At 40.1% G+C, this 11,747-nt stretch overlaps 1 protein-coding gene across 24 annotated transcripts in view; it reads left to right on the forward strand.

Moving 5' to 3' along the window:
* Positions 1-11,747, forward strand: part of rimbp2b (RIMS binding protein 2b) — a 98,810-nt gene that overhangs the window by 55,083 nt on the left and 31,980 nt on the right. For 19 of the 24 annotated variants that reach the window (XR_004332247.1, XM_032517307.1, XM_032517314.1 and 16 more), the window contains 4 exons: positions 3,538-3,627; positions 7,453-7,575; positions 8,977-9,081; positions 11,676-11,726. Coding sequence is in view for 23 of the 24 variants with exons in the window: in XM_032517307.1 (XP_032373198.1) it covers positions 3,538-3,627; positions 7,453-7,575; positions 8,977-9,081; positions 11,676-11,726 (369 nt within the window). In the remaining variant the exon portion in view is untranslated. The remainder of the gene's footprint in view (positions 1-3,537; positions 3,628-7,452; positions 7,576-8,976; positions 9,082-11,675; positions 11,727-11,747) is intronic. The other 5 variants (XM_032517303.1, XM_032517305.1, XM_032517322.1 and 2 more) reach the window with 3 other exon arrangements.

Below are 11,747 nucleotides of genomic sequence, written 5' to 3' on the forward strand. Positions count from 1 at the left end.
ACAAATATTTTAGCATGCATTCAATGTTTGAGTGATGAGCAAGAATGTTCACTCTGATTATGGGTCAGATGTGTCTGGGACAGGAACATGAAATACAGAAGAAGGTCCTGTGTTCTGAAATAGTGCACATTTCTCACATCTCCATGTATTCATTAAAATAATTTTCCAGACATTGTTTTGCGAGCAACATTACTTAATGTTATCAATGCAACAAGCAGCCAGTAGTCAGGAGGGCATGGTTCAGAGCAGATGGTCTGGATAAAGAAATACAGTAAGAGTCAGGATGAAAAGGTGTAGCTGATTATTAGTACAATAGTGATATTGGATGTCGTCTATACTGAACAAGAGCAAATGAGGCTGTTTAAACAGAGTCTACAGAGCAGAGAGTAAGTGGGTGGAATGTTTGCTTTGCTCCTGTGTTAAATGGCAGAGTTGATTCATTGGTCAGACATGTCGAAATTAAACACACAGCTCTGGTACACCAGGCTGAATCAGATCATGTCTGGACAGGACATATGACTGCCTCATGCACTGCTTTCAAACATAGGAGCGACTCAGCTACTCTGCCTCAGGCCTAATACTATTGTTCCATAGTGCATTATTGATGAAACTATATCCTGGCCTGTCAAGAATGAATAGAACACATCTAAAAGAATTCCCTGTTGATATCTACACAATATTATTATATATAAATATATTTTTTGTGTTCTTTTGTCTGTTTGCTTACTACACTATATTGTATTTTTCTAACATTGCAAATTGCAAAAAGTATATTACAGTAATTACGATAATAACTTTTTTGTATCGTTTATGTCATGGAGATATTAATTTTTAATTGTTTTTTTATATATATATATATTACAAAAAATAATTAATCAAAAAGAATTTATGCAGTGTAGTACATTTTATGTGTACATTGGTGTTCTTATTCAAAGCAAATCTCAAATGGCAAATCACAGCTCAGCAGAAAACCTCAGCTGAATAATGTTGGAGGCAGCTCAATATACTGTAGGCCATGATATATTCTGCATGGGATTCTCTTCATCACTAGGCTCACACACTCTCTATAAAAAATGTGTCTTGTCAAGGGATTATGACGTATACTGATCTCTTTAAAGCGTTAACACGTCAACAATACAGGACAAAGAACCAGCTGATTGTCTGTATTCAAGACAATTTGGTTTGCATCACTATGTGTGTGCTGTGCTGTCGCTTCTTATTTCCAAAAAGGCTTTTAAGTGAGCACGGCAGTCTACGCTGAAATGCTTAAATCAACAACAAGCTTTAATTTCAGTATCTCAGTCCACTGTGTTAATCAGCGTGCATACAGTAAAATGTGAGCTCTCTGTTTGTTTTTTTCAGTAGCTGTTTGTCCTTCAGAATGAACACCTGAAGGCCTAGCCAGTCCACATTAGCTCCCAATTGATGGATCAATGCATGAATAGGAATGCCAATGCAATCTGATGCTTGTACGGGAAGCATTAAAATTGACTGGACACAATTGATGTAGGTTCAAATGCCAATCATTTTTGGGAACGTGACAGAATTTAAATTAATGGAAAAAGCAGCAGATCTCAGATGTGACTTTTCTGCTGTCTTCAGGCTGTTGTTTACTTATCACTGCTTGTCCTTGACAGTATTTTTTCTCAGTGGTGTGCTATGTACAGGATATACACTGTAGTTGTGTACACACAGTACATGTCTATGATTATTAATGTTACTATTATTAGAAGTAGTGAGTAGTAATAGCAGTTCGTAGTAATAATAGTGTAGCAGGAAAATGTAGTTTGTGGGTCATAGCTATACTGTATAATGATACATGATTTGATGCATGTTTTTGTTGTCTTTCACAATCCCCCCAAATAATCCATCCATTACAAATAAAACAGTTCCTTCATTCATACATGTAATTTGTGCACAGGCCAGAATAGTAAAAGCTATTACACTCCTGACATTACAGTATAGTATATGCATTAGTAAATTATAACTTAGCACAAAAATGTATCTACCAAACATTTGTGTTTGGTAGATTATTTCTCTGTGGTAACAATGCTTGTTGGCAATAAATCTTATACCGTTGGAAAGTCTGTTTAGTTCTCTTTCAAATGCTGTCTCATTTGTAAGGAACATGCATTTGTGGGATGAGCAGCAGAGCTGAGTATGTGGCTTGCACCCATAAAAAATATGCCAAATCCTCTGTGCTTTTTGTGCTAAATTGATGTTGATAGATTTCCCCAATTCACAGTGCTAGTTATAGTCTTACATTATCATGAAAAAACTAATAGCAATGTCCAAACATATACCAATTTAACAATGCTTTATCTACTGTAGATACAATGTTCTTTTTGAAATTTGGTTATCATACCTTATAATTCTGTAGAAAAAGGATAACTGTATATTGAGCTTACCTCACTTGGTCTGGTATCAGATACAGCCTAATATACTCGACGTATACATACACCACCTGGTAGCAGTCTTCAATCAGTCATCAACAAGTCTAAATGGGCATCTGAGTTATCACGAACGAAAGGCTTTCATCACAGCCAACATTTGGACTTGTCATAGTAGGAAAAGCACAGGTGATACTAATAATGTTAACGATGGCTCTGTTGTATTCCCATATGACAGTGAGCCAGCATGCTCGATACCAGGACCCAGATAAATGTTATACAGCCGTCCTTTGTTTCATTATTTACGCCTGCAATTCTCCTACTGTGACGTGTATAAAATGTTTTTGGTGTACATTTACCAGACCACGCAGATGTTTTACAATGCTTTATGAACATCACTAAAGCAAATGACACTTGCATGCATGTTTGTTTTGTAATGGTAACTCCTGTCTCAATTTGCTCCTGAAACATCCTTCATAGGTAAAACATACTGTAAGGAGAAAGGAGCAGACTAGCCATTAAGAAGCACTGTTTCTACAGTAAACGTATCATGCATGAGCCAGTAGGTTTCTCAGCTCCTGACAAGCACGACACTTGGCCTACATGCTGCTGTAGCCACAGTGAATTGCACATCTCAGCGAACTCTCCAGTTGACACTATAAATTGCATACACGGCACGCCTCATGACTGTTGATTGAATGTAATTAAGTTTTCTTTCTCTGCGCTGAAGGTTTTTTTTTACCCTCAGCTCAGCAAGCTCAAGTGAGTGGGGAGAAGAGGCTGTGTTTGTGTGTGTGTATGTGTGTGTGTGTGTGTGTGTGTGTGTGTGGTTAGGAGGGTATCAGAAAATGCATGTTTAATTTACATCCACTCACAGAGAGCGGTGAAGAAGAACATTTTCTTGGTTTCCTTTTACATCTATTCAAGTATGTTTAAGACATTGACATAAAAGCTATTATTATGACACTATTATTATTGTTTCACTTTAGTGGCTAAAATGGCAGCTGCTAGAACGTAGAGAACCTCAAGATGAATAATGCATGGGCTATCGCTAACAACACGCTGGCTTAGAGTGCTGTGCTCTGGTTTAATCATTGTGAATTTCTGGGGTTCTAAACACTGTTTTCTTTCTGCCTCTTTCGTCTAGGAGAATGAGCTTGAAGATTTCCTCCAGGAGAACAAACATTTGAACCTCCAGTTCTTCAACAATAGCCACAAGACATCTGAGTATGAAAAGGTAAGAGGTGAAAAGCCCTTAGTTTTGGCTTGATACTGTTTACATCTCAGTGCTGCTCCATTTAGATGTGTAATGATTATAAGCTCATCACTGTCTTGTGAGCACACCTACAGTAAAACTTGATTTTAGCTGGCGGCGTGGATTTTTGAATGTCAATGTCAGTCTGTCTGTCTGTCTGCTGGCGGTTGGCCAACCACTTTTGTCTAGTCTAAAATATCATCTTTTATCATCTAATGGGTGGATTGACATTGATTGTCGCCAGAGGGTGAATCCTAGTGACTTTGGAATTCCCTGTAATGCCACTATGAGGTTGACATGTTTAGTTTTTTAATGAAATATCTATCTATCTATCTATCTATCTATCTATCTATCTATCTATCTATCTATCTATCTATCTATCTATCTATCTATTTATCTATCTCCATGTATGTAGACAACCATTGGATGAGTGTTCGTACATTTTGGTAGAGACATTCGTCATTCCCAGAAGATAAATCCTAATGATTATTTCCCTCAAGTGGTTTTGAATGACATGTGCCGACAACTATTGGATGGATTGCATTGTGCAAATTGTGAAATGTGCTACAGATGTTCATGTTCCCCTCAGGATGAATTGTAGTAGCTTTTCTGATCCCTTAACGTATAATACCTGCAAAACTAATGACACTCCCGTCATCCTCGGCCTTACTTTGTGTTTTGTGCTTATTAGCAAATGTTAGCATGCTAACTCTCTAAGATGGTGATCAATACCTGGTAAACAACAGCATGTTAGCATTGTCATTTTGAGCATGTTAGCATGCTTATATCAGTATTTTTCACAAAGCAGTGCAGTTCCTAAACACAGCCTCACAGAGCTGCTAAACATGGCTATAGATTCTATCTTGTTTCTTCATAGGCCACAGCCTCATTTGTCTTTACATTAACACTGATGTTAAGATGACTTTCTGGGTCACACTATTACTTAGCCAAAACTGCACCTACAATAGGATGCTGGATAGATGGAGCAGTTTTTCCGATTCTCAGCATATAAAAATGAAAGCAACAAACCTCCAGTTCTATGAAAAAACCCTCACCTTCCTTTTAGCCCCAAGACCTCAAAGGCATTTAGAGCTGATAACACAAAGAAGACTGACAAAAAAAGGCACAAGGCCTCTCTCTGTGGACAGGAAGGTAATTTCCTGAAGGAGCTGATTGGCAGGTAGTTGTTGTTGGGTTGAAGAAGGGTGGGATGCTGGTTATTAATGTCTTATCAAGACTTGGGTGGCTCTTGGAGCAGCTATCCTGAACTGTTATCACACTCACGGATATGAGAGCAGCACTCTGCAGGGCAGTGCGGATATTAGCCCTCGCTTACACCCTGGTGTTCTGATCCCTATCGTGTCTGAATGAACTAGGAGGGGCTACAAAGGCAACTCCCTCTACCCATAATAGACTATTGACCTGCTTCTGCTGAATCCAATATAGTGCCGTTCGATCTGTCTATATTAGGTCTGACAGTCGCTTCTATCCATGCGGATAGTTTTTGCTGTGTAGTGGCGGGCGGTTCAGAGGCAGACTCACTGGTTTCTGTTTGTGTTTTGCTTTGCTGGTGTTTGTTGAAACGCCCTCCTCAAGGAATCATTAGTCATTCATGGCTGCTCTGAGGAAGGGGCCTTGCCACATTACGGCTACAGGAAAGTCATCTTGCGGCTGATAAGGGGCCTGTAAAAAGCTGATTGAAAAATACTGCCTCTTAAGTAACAATACATCTGTCCTGTGGGAGACCGATTATGAAGAAAATGTAGAAATAGAAATAGTTGCATTTTTCATATGTTGTTCATAAATGCAGTACAAACCTTATTGGTGTTGAATTGATGTACAGTGTTAATATAATGTGCAATTACTTCAGTCAATTGAATCCTTAGTGCTTGGTTAACAATGAAGAGTGAATAATCTATTAATGTTTTGGTCTACAGCCATGGCAGTCAGTGAATTATGTTTTTCTTGCATTATTATAATATTTAAAGGCTTTTATCATCAAAACCAGCCAGCTCCCACATTTGGTCCCATCACATTTCTGCCTGTTTTTAAATGCTACAAATGTTTCAGCTGGCATTAAAGCAAATGTTTTATTACAGCATAGTGCTTCAAATCAACAGTGACAACCAGAAAAATTGAAACAGCCGTACAATTAAATTCAATCCAAAGCAACAGCTCTACCTTTTTGAAGTGTTTTTTTACGTTCGTTTTTTGTTCACATTGATGAAAAAGGCACTGATTCAACTCTGTAGTCAGTTGGGAAGCTTTGTGGTGTTTTTAAATTGGGATCACACTGAATGGTGTTACTGACATTTCCTGACATTTTGTCCACCCTAGAATAAAGGAAACAAGTGGTAAACCGTTAATTGAGCCACTGCTGCTTCAAGAGCTTGAATACCATTGACACTGGTTAATTTAGCTGTATTATTCAATTTAAAATAACCGGTATTTAATAATAATTGACAGTGGCTTATATAAATTGTAAAATCCCAACCTAACAAGTGGTTATTTTTGTAAGATGATGACTCTTTAACACTCTGTCCTCCATCTTTAGTTCCGTAGTGTGAATCAGGGGAAATTTGCTCATTAGCAAATGTGTCATTTTGCTACATTGGCATCTGCATACCACCACCGTGTAGTGATTACACAGTTCTTATAGTCTGCAATGATGCATTTAATGTAAAGCTCTTGAAACATGGTATAGTTGAGTAATGGTGGACAGTTTATGAGCCACCCATAAAGGTACCCTGTAGTTTTTTTGACGACTATTTACAATGACTTGATGGGTCAAGGATACGCACATAGGTGGTGCGAGGATTCCTGCTAATGGTTTCACACTATTGTGCTGAATGTCAGGTGGCAGAAGTGTGCCAAATAAAGTGGTAATGCAACAGCCAAATGCAGGGAAGAAACAGACTGCAAATTAACTAACATGGATGTAAACAGTTTTCATATATTATAATATACTGTTATACTGTTTTGTAGTCCGAGTAGTATTGACCAATCACATTTTAGATGGCTTTGGTTGCATGCAGGTAAAACACCTGTGTGGGGCACAAAAGAGGCAGAACACAGTGGCCGAAAGGCCATCTCAGAACCAATCGACTAGCAGTCATATGGAAATCTGTTTATAGAGATTAGCCAAAATGATGCCTGGACTTAAAACACCAACAAAATGTTTTGACTCAGACTGTAAACAATTAAAGTGCACGTGGAAGAGGAAGTCTTGGCACCTGAATTATTGGCAGTTGCTCCTAGAGGCTAAACCGTTATCAGACCAATAGCCAATGGTGATGAGTCTGACTGTAAACATACCTTTGCTATTTACAATTAAACTCCACAGGCTAATTTTCATTTTGCCATGCAGAAAAAAAAACAGGCAGGACACCTGCACTTAAGCTGTACCAAAACAACTTATTATAAAGAAAAGTAGAAGAGTAACTAGACACAATATTCACCCATTTAATCATTTTCTATCCCTATTGTCATCATCATTATGACCCTTTCTAACAAAGAGGTTGGAGACTCATTAAACTTTAGGGGGGCAGGAAAAATATCTAGACCAGGAAACCATAATGGTTAACCTTTTTTTAGGGGAGAAAGATAATTATCACTCTAATTTATGCAAAGAAAAACATGAACCAGCCAGTATTCTTAAAGAGGCTAAAACTCAGTTTAGGTCAGTGTGAAAACAAAATATGATGCAATGATTTTTGCCTGGTTTTACCCCATATAAAGAGATGAACTGTAGTACAGCTACACTCTTAAACTCAGTCTCTTTGCTCATTGCTTGTTCTGTCTGCACAGGTGAAGTTTGAGTATGCCCAGCTCAAAGAGACCCTTGGTGCTGTGACGCAGGAGAGAGATTTAGCCCTGTGGGAGAGGAACCAGCTCCAAGGCAAACTGGAGAACCTAGAGCAGGTGCTCAAGGTGAGGAAGCCTTGAGCGCATCTCAGTACGGTGTGCATTTTTAGTTCTAGTAGTCCGCCTATCCCGGGATCCTAATTCAGGTGTTTTATGGAGCCTAACCCTTTGCCAGTACCCCTTCTCCAACCTGTGCTACACTGCCTCCATCTGGTTATCTTCCGCTATACTGTCTAATGTCCCTGACATGTCTGTTGCCTTCCAGTGTCGTGTTGGGAGGTCTGACCAGGAGCTGTGAAAGAGTAGAAGCTTGGAGCACACTGCCCCTCTTTCCTTTCCTATTCCACCCTTTCATGCAGTCCTACCCTCCTTGACCCGCCCCTTCCCATCTTCCCCGTCCCTTCTCCCCTTGCTAGATTTATAAGGTATCACTGCTATGTCCATCTGTTAGGGAGCAGTCCTATTCAATCCCATTCTGAATGCTTTCTGTCCACCTCAGTGGCTGTGCTTATGTCCCTCTTTTATCCGTGGGCTGCTTACCAGGTGTACGAATGGTCACCTGGCCACGACCACAGCACTGTGGAATGTTATTTTGCATGAGGCAGGACAAAGAGTTTGGCTTTATGATGACGGGAGGGGGAGAAAGAGGAGACGTGGAAACCGGGTCACCCTTCATGATGATAATGTCACCTACACATTTGATGACATTACCTATCTTAGATTCTTACTGGCATGGAAAAGTCATTTGCTTCTTTCACCTGAAAGTGTCCACCTATAGTGGGAGCAGTGATGTGACTGGATGACACAGGCATATTGTGTTATGAAGAGTCTAGCATTCAGTCCCTTGTATTGTATGGCTTCTTTTGTTCTTATGGATGACCACAGATACGTGAGCACGCTACGGAGTTTGCTCACCCTTTTCATGTAACGTAAAACCCTGTATTGATCATGCAAAGACAACATCGCTGAGGACAGCTTTTCAAACAGTACCAGTAACCAGACTTCGAACAGGTATTGTGTTACCTAAAGGGGGCAGCAAACCTGACTGTGGATTGATGTTAGTTTCTTTTTTTGTTCACACAGCAAAGCATCTCTAGTCCTCATCCATGAGCACCTTTCGTGCACAATTTGATCTGATCTCTCCCGCAGATCATTTGACGTAAACTGTTCTCACATGGCATTTGCTGTGGCATAGTTTATGTCTTTTGTGTTTTTTAAGGGTTTAAAGGTCAGTACACTGTTAATTAACCAGCCTCTGTATGTGTAATGTGTGTGCACATGTTAACACCTGTGTTGTCTCTGAGTGTGGAGTAGAAGACTGGAGATGCATTTTGTGTTGGCTCAGTGCCGTTGGGTTTTAGTTCCACTAACAGCAGCCCTCTCTATGCTCCTTCCCCCCTTCCTCCCTCCCCTCATCCCTCCCAATCCTCACTCCCGGCTCTCAACCCCTGCACCCCCTGCGGACAGCATATGCGCGAGGCTGCAGAGCGGAGGCAGCAGCTAGAGTTGGAGCATGAGCAGGCCTTGGCTGTACTCAATGCCAAGCAGCAGGAGATTGAAGTTCTTCAGAAGGTAAGGGAGCTCAGGTTACTCAACACTCACATCACTACAGGTTTGGGCTTTCTTGTTTGCTCAGCCTTGGCCCGCATCATGAGTCAAAAGTGCTTTTTTATGAGCACCGGTACAGTTTAACAAAGGTGGAAGTCTACTCATGGACCGTACTAAACAGAGCAAAGCAAAGGAAAGAGATCTCTATAGGCTGTAGCACTCACAACTCAACATTTTCATCACTGGCACTATTAGAGCTCTCCCAGAGCATCCTCTTAACCCCATCCTTCAGCTGTCTTATCACTCTCCAAACCCTGAGTGCTCAACATTTCAAGAGCACTGCTCTTTGTTTGTTACAAGCAAGCAAATCAATTCTTGAAAACCCAAAGTATATATGACACTTTTTATAGGCTTGCTTAAACAGAAATGCTCGCCCAGGCCATTTGATGGTCGGGCTTCCTCCTCTGTGCACTGGAGCTGACCGTAATGCCAATGCAAGCCCAGCAATGGCTGAGATTGCTGATAGTGTGATAGGAATCGTCACCAATGCCTTCTCTCGAAACAGTGTGTATGTAATCCCAGTGTTGCTGTTGCTGCAGTGTTGCTCTAACTTCACAGTCAGCCTTTCACAGGCAGAGTTCTCAGCTTTTTTTCCCTTTCATTAACAGAAGCTCATTACTGCCTTATCTTCCTTCAGACACTGGCTGCTCTCTGCATTCTTCTAAATTAATTGCCTGCAAAGTAGATTTATAAAAGTCCACAGATGCTCTCATATTCATGTGGAACACAGTTTTTCTAAACAGATGTTTCTAGTTCTCATAAGAAAAATGGCATGCATTATGCTATGATTCTATACAGTTCAATGCTTCTATAATACACCAGCCTCTTTCCTTTTGAATGCACTAGCCTCCTTAATTTAAAATGTGTTCACTATTATGTTTGTTTACACAGAGCCTCAGTCCAGGCCATTTTTCTTAGAAGTAACTTAAACAGCCATTCAAACAGTAGTCATTATATAAATAATAGCTAGGGGCGCCTGGTGAGCTCACCTGGTAGAATGTGCGCCCATATGCAGAGGTTTAATCGATGCAGCAGCCACAGGTTTGACTCCAACTTGTGGCCCTTTGTTCCCCATGTCCCCCCCCCCCCCATGTCTTCTCCTTCTCCTATAAACCAAAGGCCGAAAATACCCCAAAATAATCTTTAAAATAATAGCCAGGGTCACACTTCTGCTTTGCAATATATTGTAGCTTGTATCGGAGTGTGGGATATCTGCGGTGTAGATAGATGATAAGGATTCTCAAACTCCAATTACCTGAGGACCAGTGGCCAGGTTGTTCTGTCCTAGTGGGGGCACTTGAACACCCTGTATTCCTGGTGAATGGCATATTTCTGGATGTAGATGATTCAGGAAGCAGTTGCACTGAAAAAGAATTGTCCACTTTCTCTTTCTCTCTTTCTGTTCCACGTTCTCTTTAAACTGTCAAATCACTTCCTTTCAGGTTAAGACAGAGCCATTAGGTTGTCAGGTGTGCTGTGAAGAGTCCTGTTGGCCTATGCTTAAGTGAGACAGTTCTTCGTTTTATGAGTCACTACTCAGAGTCAAGAAATACACTGACACATACCCCCCCCCCCCCCCCCCCCCCCCCCCCCCCCATAAAAGGACAACTTGTTTTTGTATACCACAGACAGTCATCAGATATCAGAATATGAATAAGGATGTGTCAACTATTAATTTCAATACAACTTAAGAACCAGTTTTTGTTATAAATGGTGCTATAACTGGAGGAGGAGCCTTACTAGAAAATGTTCAGTTTCACTTTATTTGAAAGTATCTACATAAGAGTGACATGACACTGTCATGAACGTGTCATAAACAATATTAACAAGTCATAAACATTTATGACATAACGCTTCTTTTACTAAGTGTCATTCGGTTTTGTCATGACAAGTTATGGTATGGTTAGGATCAGGCTTAGGGTTCATGTGTCATGACTATGTCATGTGTTCATGTCAGTCACTCTTATGTGGATACCAAATAAAGTGTTACCAAATGTTCTATATCGGGGAAAAACAAAATAATAATAAAAAAAAACATTCTTTTATGGCTAGATGTGACTCCCCCCCAGTTTGAGATCTCAGGTTTATATGCTCACAGGCAAGGTGTCTTCACAGGTAAGTGTAGTAAACTGACAAATGCTTCCTTTATAGTATATTAACTGTCTTGTGGGCACATGTTGTTTCATGTTGCATAATTTACTATAGTGACAATTAAACAAGCTTTAAAAAACACAAAAATATAAAAAGGTGAAAATGGTGGAAAAAATAGCCACAGTATCTTGAGCTGGTTGTGGTTAAGTTAGAATTGTTCAAATCAAGGCACTGTTGGAAAGGGTACAATGTGACTATGCGCTACAGATAACTTTCATCCTTTATTGTGGTCTCACGTAGACATGGTGGCTTTCTTTTCAATCATTTTCACCCTGAGCACCAATGAATGAAGAGGTCTTTCAATTCTGTATGTAAAAGCATTTCATTGGCGCTTAATACTGAAACTTAACTGCAGTATTGCAATATAAATGAAAGTAAACTGAAACACTGCACCCTGTATTTCCCAGGCTCAGGTTGAGGCAAAAAAGGAACATGAAGGCGCAGTCCATCTGTTAGAGGTGAGCGTCTGGACTCTTGGG

This window comes from Etheostoma spectabile, chromosome 5 (genome assembly GCF_008692095.1).
Source record: "Etheostoma spectabile isolate EspeVRDwgs_2016 chromosome 5, UIUC_Espe_1.0, whole genome shotgun sequence".
Taxonomy (NCBI): Eukaryota; Metazoa; Chordata; class Actinopteri; order Perciformes; family Percidae; genus Etheostoma; species Etheostoma spectabile.